This window comes from Nannobrachium achirus (assembly GCF_963921795.1).
Source record: "Nannobrachium achirus genome assembly, chromosome: 12".
NCBI classification, from domain to species: domain Eukaryota; kingdom Metazoa; phylum Chordata; class Actinopteri; order Myctophiformes; family Myctophidae; genus Nannobrachium; species Nannobrachium achirus.
This window is the reverse complement of record NC_137832.1, coordinates 54,567,462-54,589,777: the sequence shown is the minus strand read 5'-3', so window position 1 is coordinate 54,589,777 and position 22,316 is coordinate 54,567,462. Positions and strand designations below refer to the sequence as shown.

Below are 22,316 nucleotides of genomic sequence, written 5' to 3'. Positions count from 1 at the left end.
AGATAAGCGACCATCGGTCTCCCGATTAGGGAGTCTTACTGGTAATATGGAGATCCAGGTGATGATAGTCAGCAGTCTTGATTTGCAAATTAATTCTGTCTTGGCCATATATGGAGCGTCAATATATGGGCATTGCCAAATATGGGCTTAATATATGGGCATTCCCAGATATGGGCTTAATATTGTTGACATCAGGGATCTCCATATATGGGCATAAAAGATGGAATTAGTTTGCAAGTGTGACTCATGTCGCGCAACCACTGACACAATGTCCATATATGGTCATTACCAGATATGGGCTTAAAGTAGTTATGACTTTTTTTCTATTGATTATTCACACCATCGAGACTTGAGTCTTTTGTCGCAAGACAAAAAGACAAAAACGGATGGGGACCCGAATGCATTTGGGTCCGGTTGGGGGCAGATTTACTGTAATCAAATCTTTGTCTTAGGAATGCGACAAATACAAAAAATATGATTTGAACTCAAGTCTCCATGGCATATGTAATCAATGGGAAAAAAGTAATTTTGGGGGTGAACTACTCCTTTAATATTGCGTGGGCTTAAAAGGAATTCTATTGTATAGGAATTCCCAGATATGGGCTTCAAACCTTCAATATTGTTAATTTGTTGGGCATAACAGGGATTCATAAAAGTGGTTGCCCTAACAGGCCCTAATCATCTGGGAATCAGACGTAGAGGTCAGCTCCAGTCCATGAAAGTTTAGTAATGATGATCCAGTTGTCTCCATGTATGTTTGATGAGGTCAGTGTCGTGATATTCATATATGGATCTAGGTGATGATAGTCAGCAGTCTTGACAGCCAACAAAGTGATGTCAGAAGTTCTCAGAACAGGTCAGCAATAGACATTGAGGCATTACGGACGGACTGTCTGACTGTTTGAGTCACTGAAGGACATGCAGGGTCTGCCGGTTTTCGTATATTTAGTATATTTAGTATACTGCGGCCTACGGTCATAATGATAATAATAAAGACATTTACATATTTATCATTATCTATTATTATAGATTGTGTAGATCAGTGGTTCCCAAACTTCTCAAGAAAGACCCAAGAGACATTAGACCGGCCGGGACCCAACCTAGCAGATCTACAAGCTCACAAACTTGTAGATCGGCTATTTTCACTAATTCTTAAACATTTGTTTTCTAATTCATGGAATTTCTTAGTGTTTTCTTTGATTTCTTCATGAAATTACTGGGGGGAACATTTTTTTAATTCACACAAAAAATGCTTTTTGGGAATGTTTATTGAAAATATTTTTGAATAATAATATTTTAATAACAAAATGTAGGAAACAAAAAAACAAAGGGACTCTTAAAAAAAATCTGTCTGCGACCCACAAATGGGCCCCGTCCCAGTGTTTGGGAAACAGTGGTCACCACTGAGTGGTGTATAGCGTAGTTCACCCTCCACACCAGCCGGGCGGCGCTAACGCGCCCGGAAGCCGTCCAATCCGACCCAGGCAGAAATAAAGCAGCAGGCAGGCAGCAGGCTGTATGTATGTGTGTGTGTGTCTTCTTTATCCAACAATAAACACTAAAGAACACTAAAGCGTCTGTTACCGCGGACTAATGCAGGTAAATAAACCCTTATTCCACTTCTATTTGAACCTGGTCTGTAGCCCGTGTGTCTGTGTGAGCGTACATTGTGTACATGAAGAGTCTACTACTGTACAAATCCATACATGTCCACGATTAGACATGTCTAGCCTAGCTTCACCTTATTATTATTAGCCAAAGGTCCGAGTGAGGCGCTGTAGTGTAGTGTGTGTGTGCTGTCACTGTGGGAATACTGTGTGTGTGTGTGTGTGTGTGTGTGTGTGTGTGTGTGTGTGTGTGTGTGTGTGTGTGTGTGTGTGTGTGTGTGTGTGTGTGTGTGTGTGTGTGTGTGTGTGTGTGTGTGTGTGTGTGTGTGTGTGTGCTGCATGCTTGCAGCACAACTCTTGTCCCGTGATTCAAAAGCATGGACACACCAACCGTGACAAACACACGTACACACACGTACACAAACACACGTTTGTTTGTCAGTCACGCTAAAAAACCACACACACTTTGACGTGTGTTTTGACGTCTTGGGAGTGAGTAGCCTACTCACTGGGGGAGAGACACAGCCTATATGTGTTTGTGTGTGTGGGGTGCACACTTTCTTTCGTGCGTGTGAATGTTGTTGAGGTGTGTGTGACAGCTGCTGGGCCATATGCAGAGAGAACTTCGTACCACGGTGTAGCAGGCTTTTAAGTACCCCCCCAGCTGATCAGCTTGTTAAGAGTTGGAGGAGGGGACCCTGCATGCCTCCTCCTCAACCCCTTTTTTGGGGGGCACCCTTGGGTGCCATGTGGGGGCGTAGAATGAAGCGTTTAACAGGCAGGGCCATATGCAGTGTGTGTGGCTTGTCCTCCTGTCACTCGTTTCTACATGTCACTTTAACTTGCGTGACCTACTTGCGGTGTGGTAAGACATATAAACATGTTATGTAATGTAATGTACTCCCCCTAGGCTGGTCACTAACCTCCTGGTGAACTGTGACTGTCGTTACTGTCTCTGTCTGTCTGTCTGACTGGCAGTGGCTGCATGAATGCAGGGGTGGGTGTTGTGCCGAGGTACGTACCCCGTCACAATGTGTGTCTGTCTGACACCCCCCCCCCCCATTGGGATGCATTATGGCTCTAATAGGTCTGACGTGTTTTGTGTCCCCTTCACAAAGTTGTGTTCCTTCCCTCCCTTATAGCCTATCCAACGGGTAGCAGGAAAGGTCGACCTAAAACAAAGTCGACCCAAACTCGTTTCCCAACGGGTCTGTGGCCTTAAGCTAGATGCAGAGTAGACCAAAATCAAATCTTTGCTTCTGGGGGTCCCTGAAACAAAATATTTTGCGAGTTTGTTTTAGGTCGACCGTTCCTGTATTCTATTCAACGCATGCCAGTGAATGCATTGCTTAACCATGGCTTTGTTAAAAACCATGTCGATGTGTTTATTGTTGTCATTATATACAGTATATCATGATTTCTTTATTACGGTACTATAGTATATCATTTATTTATGGTGTGTATGTATGTATGTATGTATGTGTATATATATACACTTGGAGTGCCAAAGTTAATCAAACTAATTGATTTAATTGATTATTTAAACTAGTCCTGTGCCCGGGGGTGTGTGATGAGGAATTGAATGTAAAGGAGTCTCAGACAGAAGTAATGTTGGAGAACCCGGACCGGTGCCCGTTGGGCAGAATAGTTATCGATGTCCAGTTGTGCAATCCCCATTGTATCCGTCTGTCTGGCTGGCACTCTTTTATGCCCATATATGGTGTTCAGTGTCCAGGCTAGTTTGTGATCTCCAAATTTGGGCACTGTAGTACTAGTGATGTCAGTCAGTGATGTCAGTTGGGCTTTGTTGATCTCAGTTGGGCATTGTACCATGGTGCCTACACTGTGTAGTATCAGTGATGTCAACATGCAGACAGACGGCAAACAGCGGGCAGACATTCTGTAAATGAATAGTTAGATGTGACGTCTATTTTTGAGTGACACTGTTGTACAAAGTATAAACTTGGCCTTAAAGGGCCACTTCACCTCTGGGACAACCCTATCTTATTTTATTGTTGTTTGGGACACGATCAACACAATCCTGAGTTATTTTTTGTGTTCAGTCTGTGTTTTTAGATATTTTAGTATTTCAGCATGACTAGTGATGCATTTTGCATCACTAGTACATGCTGAAATACTAAAATATCAGATTAAACACAAAAAATAACTCAGGGTTGTGTTGATCGTGTCCCAAACAACAATAAAATAAGATCGGGTTGTCCCAGAGGTGAAGTGGCCCTTTAAGTGATTAATCAGACTCATTGATTTAGTATTTTATCAGAAGAAAAAGATCCAACCAACTTCTTGATCATTCAATATTAATCAAATAGGTAATTGATGTGATAGAATAATCGTTAAGAGAATATAATCGATTTGTTTCAGCCCTAATATATATATATATATAGAGGGAGAGGGAGGGAGAGAGAGAGAGAGAGTATTGATTTGGCTGATATGCATAGTATTGATGGAGGAACACATTGCTATTCATTATTCGTGGGTTTATGTAAGCAGTCTTTTTTACACTACTAGATTCACTATTTGCACCTTTCTCCTGGTGGTTTCCTGTGCAGAGGATGTCGCACACTGTAAAGAACTTGCAAAAAGAACTGTAGATCTTTTTCGACGTTTCTGTCATTTAGACCTTCATCAGGACAGACAATTGTCTTTTACTGTTGTCTAATTTGTCTTTATGGTGTGCGGGTTCCTTTCTTTTATTTTATTATCAGAGATCCCTTTTTGCCCCGATCTACAAGCTCATGCAGACAAACGTGAGCTTGTAGATCTGCTATTTTTTGGCAAATGTTCCGCCCCAGGATAATGGATTTTGATTATCGTGATAATATCGTAAATCGTGATTTCTTTTGTCGCAATAATTGTGATATGACATTTTCATATCGTCCCATACCTACACCTGTCACCAACCTTTGAGGTGTTCATCATCCTTTTATTTTAAAGTCTGTACACAGGTTGTGACTTCAAAATAACTAAATGAATGGGTGGTGTAGACAGAGAGTGGTTCTTCTCAAACCTGTTCATGTCAAGGACCCTCAAATTGATGTATACGAGGCCACAGAGCAAATTCAGACCACCATTTGATTAGCTTTGAAGGCATGGTTATAGAAGATAATATTTGTTGATATGAATGATTCAGTAGAAAATTTCACAATTGTCTAATTTGTCTGTCCTGCTGTAGGCGTGGGGAAGAAGTGAGTGAAACATAGGGTCAGAATAATCATTCTTATGTGGTCAATTCTATCGTTGTTGTGATAACTTCTAGTGAGTCGGTCAAATCGAACTACTTCCCACACCGCTGGGTACCCCACTGAAAGCACTGTTATTTAACCCTTGACCCTTGACCTTTTAGGTTATCTTCTAGGGTATTTCTTTGCCTTTATTGATTGTTCACGGTGTAGAGAGAGTCAGGGTGTGACATGCGTGGTACGGAGGTACTCAAGGCCAAGATGATGTCATCCATAGTAGCAAGCAATGTCATCAGATAGTGTGTTTCTAATGTGTTCAGGGCCAAGCACAAAGTTCAGTTATTGCACTTTCCATCAGGACCACTATCTTGGGTTATGTTAGGTGAAAATGGTCAGAAATAGATTTGTGTATCTGAATAGAGAAAACGGCAACAAACTCATAGCAACAAACTAAGACTACGTTGTGACTGCAAGCCTGTAGATCGGCTATATTCGATTTGCATCATACAACAAAGCTTAAGTTGTGAATAACAGAACATTTCAGGTCACTTTGTTGCACTGTGGCAGCAGATTGCTACCTGTTGCCTATTTGGCACTCTATTTACGTGACCATTTACTCTGTTGGTTACCCTGTCAACTAACAGCATAAACGGGTCAAGTAAGTGAACAGAGTGCCAAATTGGCAACAAGTAACCTAAGTGCTACAAACTAACCTGAAATATTCCGCTATTCACCACAGTTGTACTCTGTTGGCAGTGTTTCCCAACCTGTAGTTCGGGGCACCCAAGTTCACACTCACTCCACAGCAAGGCCATGGTGAGGTTAAGGCAGTCAAACAATGTAACCGTTTCACAACATCGTATAAATACAGTGTTCCTGACCATTTCTAAACAAACCACTGCCAGTTTCCATCAACCTTGATAAGCTCAGCTCAGCTGTAGTTGGTGGTTGATGTTTAGTAACCCAGTCAGAACCAAAATAAGATAAGTGTCTCTCTGTAGAATCTAAACACTCCTGCCTTTCTTTGTAAAACAAAAGACAACCCTGGGGCATTTCAGGAGTTACGACACATGTGAGTATGTAGATAGCTTATTGTAGGAAGAAAAAACAGCAGAGCAAATACAGAGCCCTGGGGAATCCCGGTCAACAAATTACAAAAACCTTACAAAAACGTACGTTTTGCTTCGTCTATGGGTGAGTTTCAGTTTATTGTTATTGTCCTGTTTATTTTCAGGGAGGCTAAAACACAGCCAAAAGGGCACGCACATCCCAGACCAAAAAACAGCATACATTAGAAAAGAAAAAGTCTGCACACCAAATTGCTGCTCCCAAAGTTATAGTTTACTAGGTTTACTATGTATTTGAATTTAAATGTGCTTTAAATTTACTATAATCAAAATTGTGTCTTAGGAATGCAACCAAAACCAAAATATTATTTAACTCAAGTCTCCATGGCGTGAGTAATCAATAGAAGAAAGTAATTTTGGGGGTGAACTGTGACTGTCGTTACTGTCTCTGTCTGTCTGACTGGCAGTGGCTGCATGAATGCAGGGGTGGGTGTTGTGCCGAGGTACGTACCCCGTCACAATGTGTGTCTGTCTGACACCCCTCCATTGGGATGCATTATGGCTCTAACAGGTCTGACACGCTTTGTGTCCCTGTCACAAAGTTGTGTTCCTTCCCTCCCTTATAGCCTATCCAACGGGTAGCAGGAAAGGTCGACCTAAAACATTTTTTGAATTTTGAAGCTTTGGGGTGTATGGATCAACAAGTTTCAAATGATCATTATATTCTTCAAATATTGTCCAATTTCATTGAATGATACATCATATGAAAGTTTACATTCTGTACTTTCATAATAAGTAAAATAACGATACCGGTTGTGTCTCAAATCACTGTAAGCGGTCACATTCAGGGCTTTAAGTTTAAGTGGTTAAACAAATCTGCACAGCTGAATTTTAAGATCATATTTGATTGATCAAGCACTACAAGCTTTGATGAGAGGCACTGTTATACAAATAGATTTTGTGATGATAAAAAAACAAAGAAAAAAAAAACAATACAATTCTGAATTAGGAGCAAACATTAAAAAAGTCTAATCGGTTTAATCTATCATAAGAAATGAATTCTAATCGTTTTTGGTGTTGATTGGTTGATACACAAATTAAAAAGGTAAGAGACTGTCAGGAAAATGTGTTTATCTATTATTCTTAAAAGTAATTAGGTAGAATAATAAAATAATTTCAGGCCTAGTTCTCAATGTGATGTCAGACCAGAGGTGTAATCTGCTCTCTCTGCCTGCCTGCGTGTATTTACAGATCTACACAGTAATGACCAGCTCTCTCCTCCCTCCCTGTGTGTGGGTTTGTAGATCTACAGTTATGACCTGCTCTCTCTCTTCTCTGTGTGTGTATGTGTGTGTGTGTGTAGATCTACCGGTATGCCAAAGGAAAAATATGACCCCCCTGATCCTCGCCGATGTTACACCATTATGTCAGCTGAGGAGGCGGCCAATGGGAAGAAATCTCACTGGGCCGAGCTGGAGATATCTGGTCAGTGTTTTGTGTGTGTGTGTGTGTGTGTGTGTGTGTGTGTGTGTGTGTGTGTGTGTGTGTGTGTGTGTCTGTGTCTGTGTCTGTCTGTGTGTGTGTGTGTGTGTGTGTGTGTGTGGGGGGGGGGGGGGGGGGGGGGGGGGGGGTGTCAGTGTTTCCTCCAAGACATTTCTCTCTCCACCAAGCTCCAAGGAAGGTCAAGCTGAGTTTTAGACCTCAGGCCGATTAAAAAAGAAACGCCTTCTAAATCCTGAGTGTGACCCAACAACATCAACAGAAGAATAAGAAAGCAAATTTACAGTGGCGTGGGCAATATGGAAAAATACAATATCATGACCCTTACAATTATGTAACTCTGACAGTATACAAATTAAATCTGTAAACTGTCAGAGTTAAGGTGAGACCTTGACATTTTAAAGTTTGAGAACTATACTGATTTAGACTAAAATGCAGGTTTAAATGGAATTCAACAGGATTTATTTCTACAAGGCTCTCCCTCATTGTATCACGATATATATGAAATCTCTGAAAAGGCATATCGTGGAGACATTGTATATTGTCTCAACTATATTTATCACCATATCGCCCACCCCTATGATGAACATTGGGGATTTTCCTGTGTGTGCGTGAATGTGTGCTTGTGGTTGTGTGTAGGGCGGGTCAGGAGTCTGAGCAGCTCTCTGTGGACCCTCACACACCTGACGGCGCTGCACATCAACGACAACAACCTGTCGCGCATCCCGCCAGAGATCGCCAAGCTGCCCCACCTGGTCTACCTGAACCTGTCCTCCAACAAGCTGCGCAGTCTGCCCGCCGAGCTGGGCAACATGGTCTCTCTCAGGTACCTCCCCACATCTACAGTACATGGTCTCTCTCAGGTAGCTCCACACATCTACATGGTCTCTCTCAGGTACCTCCAACCATCCAAGGAAAGTATAGAAGTAAGGGAAACGCGTGACACCGGGGATGCGCCATTGACCGGCTATAACACGTCACCATGGGTCCAAAACTCGCACCGGAAGTGCGATATACATGGCAGTGATACAATCACTTGCTTTTCAATGTGCACAGTACATCATTTTACTGAGGATCTAAACAGCGGCAGATATAGTTTCTGTCTCTGCAGTAACGCAGGATTTGGTTTCCAGACAGGAAACGGTGGACAGTCTCACGATACTTGGTATGTTCAGAAACATACTTTATACTATTTAGATACCTCTATAAAATTACACAGTGCGCACATTGAGAATCAATGAAAAATGTGTGACATGTCTTTTATTTTCCAGAAGCGATTACTTTACAAATGTCTTAATCATTAAGAAATAGTGTTTGTTCATGCGCTAGTCCACAGGCTTCCATTGACTCCAATGCATTCTGCCGATCTTCCGGCTGCAGTTTGGCACCCCAGAAGCAAATATTTGATTTGCAAAAGTTTGCTTTAAAAATATATTTTCAAAGATTTGCACAAATTGTCATGATCTTTCAAAAAATAGCAGATCTACCAGTTTGCAGCACTGTGCTCACAGCCGCGCTGTGAGCAACATTTTGTTAAAACCAAAAATGTTTATGGTTAAAGTTCTACATTCTGATTAATCGTTGCTATAGAGCGTTTGTTCAGTAAGAGGGATCTTTCTGTCTCTCCAGCTGTTTAGTAAACATTCTCATGTGGGTTGCTAATTCTTTCATCACTTCCAAATTCACTTGTTTATCCTGTATGAAATCTCTTTCCTGATTAAATTAAATTGATGATGAAATAAAGAGCTGGAGAGAGGAGAGGTGGAGTACAGGGGGAGACCCTTGTATTCGAGTTACAAAGTGTTGCAATGTAACACATTGTGAGTATGTAGATCAGCTGTTTTTGTCAAACGTTCGGCTATCACGGCACGCCCAGCATAGGGAGGATGGGCTTCATGTGGTTGAATCGGCAGTGAGAAACATGAAACACAAGAGGTGTTAATGATATGACACTGGGTGATGCCTGGTGTTGTAAAACATCTATTTATAGGCAAATACTGAAATGAATGTAACAATATCACTCTTCAGATCTGTTTGTGTGCATGTGTATGTATATGTTTGTAGGTGTACATGTGCGTCCACAAGGACTGAACATGGGCTCTTTGTCTTTAAAAAATGATCTGAAATACAGTTTGTAGACCCGATCTAGTGGTCATATTTGTTTGGGGTGTGATGATGATGATGATTCAAATTCGTTCGTTCAAATAGGTGTTAAATAGCTCTATATTCCGATTCCAGAATTTGGTCAGAATGTGTTGAAAAGACGGCCCCTTGAGATGCAGCATCTCATTTTAGAGAGGGTTCTATACATATACGTAAAACATTACATTCAATACAAATTCACAATACATTACACATGGACAGTTAGCTTGCTCACCCACTCCCACCTACACCCCCCTACAACCCTCAATTCATTTTAAACAAAGTAATGGAGAATACAGTACTAAGAAATACACGTACATACAAGCAGTATTAAAAGCATGAACAGGATGTTTCGAGATGTGAATACGAGGAAGTCCTGAAGTGGGCCAAGTAATTAATAGATTTTCAGTTTGGGATATCAATTTTATGCAATCTCAAGAGAGAACTCTTACAGGATACAGGATAAACTTTTGAAATTGGAGGCGATGAAACACATGAGCTGACAAAAATGGAACGGGAACACTGTAAAGTTAAGCGAATAAATTGTGGGTGTTCTCTCTGCTGATTGGCTAAAATTGATATGCCGACCAGAAAGTGTATTTTCTGTTTGCTAAAGAGCTTCAGAGATCACCTATCTATTCATATAAAGAATCAATATTGAACGGGCCATGAAAAGTAGATGCAGCACTACACACACTTATAATAATGCAGTAATGAATATTTCTACTCTATTCCTTCTTGTGTAGGGAATTGCTTTTAAACAACAATCTTCTACGAGTTCTGCCTTATGAACTTGGAAGGCTTTTCCAGCTGCAAACCCTGGGTCTGAAAGGTCAGTGTTTCTCATCCAAACCAACACCATTCATGACATAAGTTATTGTTGTTGTCCGAGATGGGTGACAAATATGAACCGCTGCCTTGACACCAGATTGAAGATAAAGCCTGATTTATAGGGTGTTTAGGGATAGAGTGGCCGTCTGGGAATAGAAAGAGTCTTAACAGTATAATGTGTTCAAGTGTCTCTAACCCTCACCCCCTCCTCCTGTGTACTCCATCTGAGCAGCCATCTGCTGACTGGCAAAATATTTCCTCTCCCCAATGCAGACTAGAAAACACTGCCTTACCCGTATTCCCTATACAATGTTGCAGTTGGTAGTCGAAAACTGGATCGAAGATAAGATTTAATGTAGAGATTAAATCTTGACTGAAACCCAAATAGAGTGGACAAAGGTAACTGGCATGACATACCGCAAGTAACAGATATGATATTGATCAGGTGGGAAAATTGTAAATTGTAAATTGGAAAAATGTGTTGACTAACAGTAGGTAATAATAATGTTTATTGTCCCCGAAGGGACATTTATCTTCACAAGTCTGTTCGAAAACAGAAACGACACATAATCATATAGAACAAAACAACATATCACAAAGACACAACATGATGTCCCCACTGTACACAGAACACCATCTTATCGCCGGGGCAGTGTGTTTAGTGCAGCGATGGCTGAGGGGACAAAACTCCTGCTAAAACCAACCTTTTCCCACTTCAGGGTTCTGCATCTTCGTCCAGATGGCGTGAGGTGGAAGTAGCGATACAGGGGATGATCAGTGTTATTTGTTATTGAAAGTGCTTTAGGACTTATGAAAACGTTTTTCCCCACCAGTTAGGAACCAGACAAAGCCAGATGTTGGAGCAGAATATGCGGAACAATAAAACAGAACAAGTTGAACTAGAAAGAAGCAGTTGGAAATTGCAATTGAATTTCGCAAATGTTCGTCTTACTATTTGAACATTTCCCATTCAAATCAATGGGGAAATACATTTTAATGGCCATATATGGATATGTCTGTGTCAGTCCTTGTCCCTTTTATGACCATATATGGAGATCCCTGATGTCATCAATATTAATGTGCCATTCTCATGTGGTCTATGATGTCAGACATTTATGATGTCAGCCATCTCCATATTTGGGAACAGTTAAATTTTTAATTAATTCACGAATAAATTGATATAAATCAAACTATATAACGTATTTCTTCGCAAAGTAGCACGCATGCGTGTCCCGATGAAGCCGGTCGATTTGACATGTGGCCCAAGTGCGGGAGGAGTATCTTTTGGAAGATGGAATATAGTCTGTCTACTATTAGTACTAGTACTATAGTCAGGGCAACCACACTAATAATGCTTTGTAACGCTGGGTAACGGGTACATACAGTAGATAACCTAACTGCCATGTTGTCTGTCAGGTAACCCTTTGTCCCAAGACATCCTGAACCTGTACCAGGAGAGCGACGGCACCAGAAAGCTCTTGAACTACATGCTGGACAATCTGGCAGGTACACTAAATGGCAACCTCGCTTCGCCTTACAGCACAACAATAAGCCACACATGCATATTTAAACCCAGCATTTAGTGTAAACCTGAGCACATGCAGCGGGTACATTGTCACACTGTGCTTAACCTCAGACAGAATGTAGCTTAAAAGTGCCTTGTTTTCCTTTGTGTTGTGTTGCAGTACACCCAGAACAACTCCCCCAAAGACCCTGGATCAACCTGAAAGAGAGAGACACACACATCCCCACAGGTACGTTCACACACTACAATCACCAGGGTTCATTCTCAGGTGAACTTCAAAACACTCCTGGGGAACTATAAGTACTTAATGACATTATTATGTCATTTTGCAATTCACGAGACAGTGAACGGGTCAGAAGTAGAACTGTAACTTTGTTAGTGTGTGTGTGATACGAAAATCTATAATTTGACACGAAATCTGACAAAGGATTTGTAAAGAAAATAGACCATTAGATTATGCAGAGTCGGTCCGATCAATTAGTGTCTCAATATTTTAGTTTTGGTTTGTTGTTTTCTAATGGTCTTCAACGGTACACAGCACCACATTCATCCTACTGTACATACAGTAGACCCTTTCCCACCCTCCCCACCTCCCTACGCAGTCCCACTCAACTTGACTGCACCCTGTCCTACTTGTGTGCCAACACAAGTAGTAACAAAAAATAACCTTTGAGGGAATTCAAATGATGCTCTGATAAAGGCGCTTAGCCGAAGCGCTTAAGCGTTTGTTTATTGGCGTGTTTGCCAATGAAATAGAAATGTGAATGCTTTGTCCTCTCAGTGATTTGAAATTTGGGATGTGCAACCTTTTTCCTGGGATTTTCTTTTTTCTTTTATTTTTAATTCCTTTTTTGATGATAGACAAAAATGGGTCAATCAATGGGTGACTGTTGTTCGTCGTGGTGTTGTTTTCTTCACAGCCGTGTTCACAGTGATGTGCTACAACGGGGGACTGCCTATAAGTCCGAACTCTCATTAGTCCTACATCTCATTAGTCCGAATTTAGTTAGGGTTAGGTTTTAGGGTTAGGTTTAGATATAGTTTTACTGAGGTTTGGGTTAGGTTTAGGCATAGTATTTTTCACCAGGTTATCATCACCAGATTCTGACTAATGGGAGGTAAGAACAATGAGATTTCGGACCAATGCCATGGCACCCTACAACGTGCTGTGTGATAAGTATTGTGTTTTCCCTAACAGCCGCGTTCACGGTGATGTGCTACAACGTGCTGTGTGATAAGTACGCCACGCGGCAGCTCTACGGCTACTGCCCGTCCTGGGCCCTCAGCTGGGAGTACAGGAAGAAGGGCATCATGGAGGAGATCACCAGCTGCGACGCCGACATCATCAGCCTACAGGTACACTTTACCGCAGTGGTCTTCAAACACTTTCATACCAAGGTCCATTATTTGTTCCCAAAGCTTAGAATATCGTTGGATAAGATTTTGTCTGTTTAACAATAATTTAACTCTTGAGAGTGTAAAGGACCTCAAGGACCACTGGTGGTCCCCGGACCACTGTTTGAGAACCTCTGCTCTCCTACACCACAGGTTCTCAACATTTTCAGTCCCACCCCAAATAATCATATTTGTTTGGGACAAAAGCCTAAAAGCCAAAAAGCATTTGTTAACCGCAATTATTTGAGTGACAATTAATCGTCATGTAAAATGTCATAATCGTGACAGCCCTATGTGCGTGACCTTGTTTGTTCTAGATTGTTGCTGTGAGATTATCAGACTTCCCACACCCACACTTTCTGATATGAACAATAAGGCCATCACACGCTTAGCACTTAACAATAACAAATGACACTGATTATCTCCCTGCATGGCTACTTTGAGCTCACGCCATCTGGTCGAATAAGATACAGAACGAACCTTGAAGTGGGAAAAGGTTCGATTTAGCAGGAGTCATTAAACAATCTGCCCCGTTGATTGGATGGTTTTCTGTGTACACAGTGGGGACCTCATGTATTGTCTTTGTGATATTTTCTTTTGTGACATGTTGTTTTGTGCTATATGGTGGTTATGTGTTGTTTTTTGTTGTTGTATTTAACAGACTTTGTGAAGACCACAGAGTGTCCCACACTGTACTGAGTTAGCCTATAGACCTACTGCACATATAAACAGAGCTGCTACCTTTAAACACATTTTAAATCTTTTGTTTAAATCGTTTTGAGAGCTATTTGTCCCAAAGTAACTGCAAAGGTTTTTCTGCTACTTGTTTCAAAAAGCTTTATACCCTGCACAGTATAAACAACAACTGCTTTTATTATATTTTGACACTTGCTTTGGCAATGTAAACGTATTGTTTCCTCATGCCAATAAAGCTCCTTTGGATTAAAAATATCTAATATCCCTTCGTGGACAATAAAGATGATTATTTATTAACACTTCAGTCGCTGTTCCCCCATCCTCCAGGAGGTGGAGACAGAGCAGTACTACGCCCTCTTCCTGGAGACCCTGAAGGAGCGCGGCTATGACGGCTACTTCTGTCCAAAGTCTCGTGCCAAACTGGTGTCCGAACAGGAGCGCAAACACGTGGACGGCTGCGCCGTGTTCTTCAAAACTGACAAGTGAGTCTCTCTCCGCCTTTCAATGAAAATAACAACTCTCTCTCTCTACACACACCTCTATCCTGTCTGATGAAGAAGCAATGCAATAAACTAAAGCACAATAACACTTTGGCAGAGGTTACCTTGCCATTTTGTACATCCAAATATTGAGGAGATATCTTCAGTAGTTGCTCTATAGTCTGTTGATTTACCAAAGTGTACTTTTGCTTTAAAAACAATCTTGAACATCTGGAAGCACGGTTGGAGTTATGTGGGAGCTTAGGAGTTCTGAGCTCCCGTGAAAGCATACACATCTGTGGGGGAGTCACCAATACATTACCAATACCAACAACTAGGATAAGTGGCGGCAGTGGCTCCGGACAGAATCGGAAAGGTTCCTGGTTTGATCCCCCAGCTCCCCCCGGGTTATTGCCAAAGTGTCCTTGAGCAAAGACACTTAACCACTAACTGCTCCTGATGAGCAGGTTGGTGCCTTGCGTGGTTTCCTCTGCCTGGGTGAATGTAAGGCGTTAAATGAACCATTTGACAAATATATAACATTTTCACATTGTTGCACCTACTGACTGTAAGGGGGCAATCCATGGATGTATGCCCCCCCACCCTGTACTGTAGGTTAGGCTCACTGTGATCCAGGAGGTTTCAGTAGGTTCACAGTGGTTTTGTTCTCTCGCTCTAGGTTCACTCTGATCCAGAAACACACGGTGGAGTTCAACCAGGTGGCCATGGCCAACTCCGAGGGTTCAGAGGTCATGCTGAACAGAGTGATGACCAAGGACAACATCGGAGTAGCTGTCTTGCTAGAAGTCAACAAAGACATGTTCTCTGGTGGTAAGAAGAGCCTACTCACCGTAGAGTCTACAAGTCAACAAAGACATGTTCTCTGGTAGTAAGAAAAGCCTACTCACCGTAGAGTCTACAAGTCAACAAAGACATGTTCTCTGGTAGTAAGAAAAGCCTACTCACCGTAGAGTCTACAAGTCAACAAAGACATGTTCTCTGGTAGTAAGAAAAGCCTACTCACCGTAGAGTCTACAAGTCAACAAAGACATGTTCTCTGGTAGTAAGAAGAGCCTACTCACTGTAGAGAGTCTACAAGTCAAGCTCAGCGTTGAGCTTTGTGCCACGTTAGTTACATAGCCATTTAACTAACCATATAGCCTTGTTGTTGACATCTCCCCCTCTCTCTTTCCCCTGTTCCAGGCATGAAACCCGTGCAGGAGAGACAGCTGCTCCTGGTGGCCAACGCCCACATGCACTGGGACCCGGAGTACTCCGACGTCAAGCTGATCCAGACCATGATGTTCCTGTCGGAGCTGAAGAGCATCGCAGAGAGAGCCTCGCCCTCCTCCAGCTCGCCCGCATCGGAGCCCTCGCCCATCCCCATCGTCCTGTGTGCCGACCTCAACTCACTGCCTGACTCTGGTACGCTGCACATGCAGCACTGCTTCCCAAATACTGGGTCGGGAACCATTTTTATGGATCCCTTTATTTTATTTATTTCCTATATTTTGTTTTTAATTATTTAAAAAAAGTGGGACAAAATGTATTGATAGACTATTAGTCTGAGTAAGTGCTGTAGTATATTTTGTTAAAGATGTATCTACAGTTTTTCCATGGCGACACTACTTTTCAAGCAAGTATTGCCAGGTAATACTACTTTTTTCTGTTATTTCTTTTATTATAACATGTTGCCTCCATTAGTATTAAGACATGCAATGTACTACATTTCTGGTGTGAAATCTCATTAACATAACTGTAAAGGAAAGTAAACAATCTGGTCTACATCCAGATCTAGTGAATTTCCACAACATGGACAGACACTATTGTGGCTTCTGGGGCTCTTCAAAATAAAGCGCAGTGAATGGTGGAAAATCGTGGCACACTGTGTTGATTGCCAAAATAATAGCGCTAAAAGTATTAAACTGTTACTGTGCCTGTGGTTGCATGACTCCCTGGCCTTTAGGCGTGGTGGAGTACCTGAGCAACAGTGTGGTAGCCGAGAACCACAAGGACTTCAAGGAGCTGCTCTACAACGAGTGTCTGACCAACTTCAGCTGCAACGGCAAGAACGGCAACTCTGACGGCAGCATCACGCACAGCTTCCAGCTGAAGAGCGCCTACGACAGCAACCTGATGCCTTACACCAACTACACCTACGACTTCAAGGTACGGAGTCAACCCGGGAAGTGTTTGCGGGGTGGTGCCCATATGGCCACTTAGCCATATGGGCCATACGACCGCAATGATCTGTGTGTGTAAGTTATGGTCCATAGAAAACGGGCCGTTTTGACCAAACTCGCAATATGGGAAAAGAAGCAGAGATATATGCATTTTTCTGCAGCCAGGATGAATACAATTCAATGGCCGAACGGAAGTCACCGGAAGTGGCTTTTGCGAGGCATCACGGGAAGTGTAGTCATTTCCCTCATTGCAGTGCAGGGGCTATTAGTTACCATGGTAACCAGTTAAGACGTAGAGTAACATATTAACGGGGCTGTGGCACTTCATGGGAGGGAATCGTTAACACGTGTGGGAACGTGTTAGGCACTCCAGGTGTTAACACATTAAATGCCATTCCCGAACAAGTTCGGGATTTCAAACCCAGCCATGGAGCACTTTTCCAGAACAAATTCGGGATATTGTTTTATATTACATAACACTAGCGCTGGGTCATGGGGACCCGCGAGTGAAAGAAAACTCAATCTCCTGTTATCCTTTGGGCGATGATGTCATCAGGAAGCAAATAATCTCTGTTGGCCTCTATGCATTGTTCTGCAAAGAAACAGCTTTATCTCTTCTGAATCTTTCTCCAAAATCGCATTGATTGCCGAGAAACGCTTTTTTTCACCGGCCCTTATCTAAGAGACGGACAGCCGCGGTAACAATTTTTCTTTTCCGTGTGAAAAAAAAAAGCATCCTGATCGATATGACAAACATAGAGAATTTCCACAGCAAGGACACGATCGTGGCTTCCGTGGGCCTTCAAAATAAAGCGCAGTCAATGACGGCACACAGTAGCTTAACAATTCATTATATCCCCCCCTCGTCTTGTCCACAGGGTGTGATCGACTACATCTTCTTCTCCAAGACGCACATGAGCGTCCTGGGTCTCATGGGCCCGCTGGAGAGCCAGTGGCTGGTGGAGAACAACATCACGGGCTGCCCCCACCCCCACATCCCCTCGGACCACTTCTCCCTGCTGGCCCAGCTGGAGCTCCACCCGCCCCTGCCCCACCCCCTCAACAGCCACGCCCTCAACGGGCTGCACCTGCCCATCCACAGGTAGTGTGCAGCCCCCCCTCCCCCCACCCCCATACCCAGTACCCAGTACCCCGGGATCCCTTACCCCGTCCAACCGACCTTCTGCCACACCTGTCAAAACAAGACGAAGGTTACAAATGTAACTGCAGTTTCTACGACGGAAGTTGCAAATGTAACTTTGTGGTTCTATGAATCCTGAATAACCCGTTGTTTAGTCGATGCTTTTAAGCCAGAGGTTCTCAAAAATGGTTCTCAAAATGTGTTAAAACTCGATCAAAGTCAGTTTAATCCCTTAAAAAAAGATTTAATTCTTTGGCTATCCTAACAAACAGCCCTTCTATGAGGTCACGACATGTGGTGTGATTTTATAGACCTGAACATGTTTTGAAACACTTTTAATCTTCTCTAATCTAATGCAGGTCCCCGGCACAACATATTTTCACGGCCAAATGAAACAATTCGGGGGTCCTTGACCCCTTTTTGAGGACCACTGGTTTTAAGCACCACCTATGGCGCTCAGCCCCGACCCCTCACAGACCCTGTACAGCCTACCTACCTACTGATCACATGACCAGCCACGCCCCCACCACCCCAAAAAGGAGTGAAGTATTTGCCGGTGGTTGCTCCTTTTTTTGTTCTTTTATTTTGTTGTTGCACTTTGTATAATATGATAATGATAATAATATAATATAAATTGTCTTTCTGCCTTCTTCCCCTTTTTTAAAGGCTTTATACCAAAACATTGTGGGTTGGGATTCAGTTGGTTTGTTTTGAATGTTTTTTTTTTTTTTTTTTTTTTTCCTTTTTGTTTTTTTGCCTTAGTTAGACGTAGTGTTCTTCATGAGAGCCTCGTATAGCTTCCACTTTTACCGCAAAGTCATCAATGATAACTTTTGTTGCCTTTGGCTATTTTAAAAAGTCGGCCCATTTTGTTATTTTTTCTTTTCTTCTGCTCACAGGGTAAAGTAAAGCCTGTTTTTTACTTGTTGCATACACCGGCATCGGTCGCCGCAAATGTTTGACGCGCAACAAAGTCAAAATTAAGTGTAATTGTGGCTTTTTTATTTTATTTTTTTGAAATATATTTGAACCAACACAATGGCATGACTTTAACACTATTATTGGTATATTCAGTATGTTGGAAATCATGAATGATCTTGGCTGACTGTTGTACAAATCTCTGGGCACGACGGTGTCCACCTCATGTTGACTGTGGTTTTGGTACTACGCTGCTTTTTACGTTACCTTGCTGCTACTACAGCACACACTCACTCTATGCATCTGGTTGTCACTTCTTTAGATAACTTTCAGTTGTCTTACTTGTCAAGCATACATGCAGCACAAAGTTACCGTTTAATTTGTGAAAGTCTAAAAAAAATATAAATACTTGCTATCGAGACTTGAATTCATGGGATTATTTTGTTGGATTTTTATCACATTCCTAAGCCGATAATTTGATGACCAGCAGTGGTTCCCTATGGAGACACAAAGAGACTGATTTGTTCCCTATGGAGACACAAAGAGTCTCCTAAAGTTATTGGCTTAGGAATGTGACAAAAACAAAACAAAAAAATATCCATGAATTCAAGTCTGCATGGGGTAAAAAAAAAGGAGTCTTGGGGGTGATTTATCCCTTTATGTTGCTCACCCATGCTACACAGTTATTGCCAAATGTACATCTTGATCCATTCTAAATCTCTATTTACATTTACTGGGCAAAAAACTGCAGTTTGAAATGTAACATATCGTCTCTGTCGGGTGGAAACCTTGTTTTGAATTCAAATTCACAAGTAGCAGATTGACATGCTCAAAACGCGCTGATGCCGTAGTAAAATTATTTTTTTCTTTTTTTTTTCCTATCGATTACTCACCCTTGGGACGTTTTGAGCATTCCTAAGACAATAATTTGATGAGCAACAGCAGTTCCCTATGGAGACACAAAGGGTCTCCTTTGTGCCTACATAGGGACCCACGGTCTAAGTTGACAACATGGTTTCTGCCCGACAGCGACGATATGTGGATTCTAGATTTGAACACATTCTTCACGTTCTTTCAGTTCAACTCAAACCAACATCCACTAATGAAAACAGTCTAAAAGGTTGTAAAATTCTAAATGTAATTATTAATATAAATATTGAGATTATAATTGTTCCTCCCAATCCAATCAATTATTTTCTTGTCCTAAATAGGTCATATTTGCATCACAACAATCAGGCTTTGGTCTTTAGCTTTGAACACGGTGCTAGTTAAAAGCCTACCTACAGTATCTTCAAGAAACGCATGGTCTTGGTTTCCCTGCACCTGATCGGCCAAAGAGTCCTTCAAGAAGAATGATCGAATTATGTTTTGTCAATATATTATATTTATTTACATAAGAAGATGTTTAAAAAAAAAAAAAAAAGGATATTGCAGAGACAAATCACTTAGTGATTTCTGACCAGACTCCTGCGGTTTTTAAACTCGGTGTAGTACCTCTGAGTTACTGTACTATGTAGACCGAAGTTGGTCTGACGATAAAAGCCCCTTTTATTTAAGTTGTGATTCAGGGCTACACTATGCACTCAGCAGTACCTCAATGTGAGTAGATGAATGAAACCAAATAGGAAGCTATTGCTTTAACGAGACTTTATAAAAGCACAGGTCTGTCCAAATGACTTGGACAATGTCTGTGCGTTACACATGAAACGTGTAGGGTTTAATCATATCTGCCACGCATTTACTTTACACTATTGTGCATATGCAACACCCTTCTAAAATGTTTTCTTTTTCAAAATTGGAAAAGGCACCGATGAAAATAGGGCCCATATATAGCCTCTGAACCACTACACAGTTGGTGGACTGTCAAGTAAACCTTGACTCTTCTGAAATGTGTACATGGAGATGATGCAATGTGGCAACACAAAATTAGCACTCCAGATTTTAACCACTTAAACCGGTAAACTACTAGTACTTGGTTTTGACCGGGGTCGGCTTAATTGTGCTGTACTTGGTCAGCTATTCCCCCTCCCCCCTCCCCTTTTACGCAGAATTTTGCGTTTGGTGCATTTTCTAACTTGCAGATCTTCGATGTTCTGCGACTTCAAGCTAACACGTCGCCATCGCGACGGAGGACAAATTAAAGCTTAATGGCTTCGCTTTGTTTGCTCCACGATGTGACACTAACTTAAATGACTGCCACTTATTTAGGATGGCGTTCGTGATTATTTTTATTATTTTCTTTTTCTTTTTCTTCTTTAAAATCTTTTGTGAGCATCTGCGGGCTCATACTTCACTCCAACTTTCATTTCATGGTCTATTGAATCTGATTTTTGTTTTTTAATGACAGTTGTGCATCTAGAAAAGAAGTTTAGCTGTCCTTGGGTGTCCATGAGTACTCAATGCCCATTCAGGGGCATGAACGGTGGGGTGTTCATGTCTTAAGCCTGATACACGAAAATAGCTGATCTATAAGCTCATGACACCTCGTGATGCGACGCGCCGTGAGCATGTTGATTAGCTATTTTCAGCGGGCGACTGTCATGCAATGGAATATAAATTATTCAAACTATGTGGGTGGTGTAGTTTTTTAGTTTTAGTTTTATTTTTTTTGCCCATTGCACTACAAGTCGTACGTCAACACATGCCCTCCAACTGTCCGTAATATCTCATAGATATATTTATCTATATTCTCATAACTGATGGCTCCATCAACACTTTTGTTTTTAAACAATGGGCATTTTTGTCTCTTTTGTCTCTTTACTGAAATGCAGTCGACAATTGGTACTTTGTACGAATTCAGTATTACGAGAACTTTTGGAGAAAAAGAAAAGAAAAAACTATTCAAAAGAAATTTGTCTTGACGCCTTTTTATTTCTTTGTTTCCTTTACGATTGGAATTTCCTCTCAAAGAAGTCCATGTCTGTGCTCCCGAGAAGATCAAACGTCATTCTAAGTTTTTGCTTTGTGCTTCTTTTCAGCTGACGATGATGTTTTTTTTAATGACCGTTTTGACTTGTTTCCATTGCGGATGTCCATCCTTCTCTTCTCCTCCAACCATCCCCTCACATAAATCACTCACACACACACACATCTCATCAGACATACCAGCCCGTGGTGTTCGACAGTCTGTTCTTCCCTGAAGAACACCTGTTGGCTGCCGCTAAGGTTTCTGCAAAGCATTTGACCTTTTTTTTGTTTCATTTTTGTAGAGCACACGCCTCACATACCCTTTGTTTCATTTTTGTAGAGCACACGCCTCACATACTTTTTTTCTACAAACAACGTGCCTAGTTTGTACAATTTCTCCGACAGCAGCACTACTGCCCATGTGACCAAGCCGCGCAGAGAGTATATACAGCACCATCGTCCATCTGTCTGTCTTTCTGTCTGTCTGTCCATGATCCATCCATCCATCCACCCCTCCAACTCTTCCCCCTCTCTTTTCACCATCTCACTCCATCATCCTCCAGGGTCAGAGTTTGGGGGGTTAGTAGTTGACTCGAACCTTCTCATCCGCCCCGGGTCAGACGATCCTCAAGTCAATGTTTTCTTTGTGTTGGTTTTGCTTGTTTGTCCCTGAAGGTAAGGGCTGGGCAAAAATATCCATATTTATATCGATATCGTGATGAGAC

The 22,316-nt window shown here is 41.8% G+C and overlaps 1 protein-coding gene across 3 annotated transcripts; it reads left to right on the top strand.

The window, feature by feature from the left end:
• Positions 1-1,506: 1,506 nt before the first annotated feature.
• cnot6l (CCR4-NOT transcription complex, subunit 6-like) lies at positions 1,507-19,385 on the top strand. Of its 3 annotated transcripts, none has more exons than XM_080739092.1 (12): positions 1,507-1,599; positions 7,238-7,359; positions 8,014-8,200; positions 10,263-10,348; positions 11,764-11,853; positions 12,033-12,101; positions 13,071-13,228; positions 14,291-14,445; positions 15,122-15,273; positions 15,646-15,867; positions 16,409-16,611; positions 17,504-19,385. In XM_080739092.1, exons 2-12 carry the CDS (start codon positions 7,248-7,250, stop codon positions 17,729-17,731), a joined length of 1,662 nt encoding a protein of 553 aa, XP_080595218.1. In that variant the 5' UTR covers positions 1,507-1,599; positions 7,238-7,247; the 3' UTR covers positions 17,732-19,385. The 3 variants fall into 3 exon arrangements, with proteins under 3 accessions (XP_080595218.1, XP_080595219.1, XP_080595217.1); XM_080739093.1 differs by lacking the exon at positions 1,507-1,599 and adding an exon at positions 5,797-5,879; XM_080739091.1 differs by lacking the exon at positions 1,507-1,599 and adding an exon at positions 6,343-6,377.
• Positions 19,386-22,316: the final 2,931 nt, after the last annotated feature.

What these genes read in the sequence shown, in the direction of transcription:
- cnot6l (XM_080739091.1), top strand. Translation starts at nt 6,349, where the DNA reads ATGAATGCAGGGGTGGGTGTTGTGCCGAG. An exon ending in GGGGTGGGTGTTGTGCCGAG is followed by an intron (nt 6,378 to 7,237) that starts GTACGTACCCCG and finishes GTGTGTGTGTAG; the next exon opens with ATCTACCGGTATGCCAAAGG. An exon ending in ACTACACCTACGACTTCAAG is followed by an intron (nt 16,612 to 17,503) that starts GTACGGAGTCAA and finishes TCTTGTCCACAG; the next exon opens with GGTGTGATCGACTACATCTT.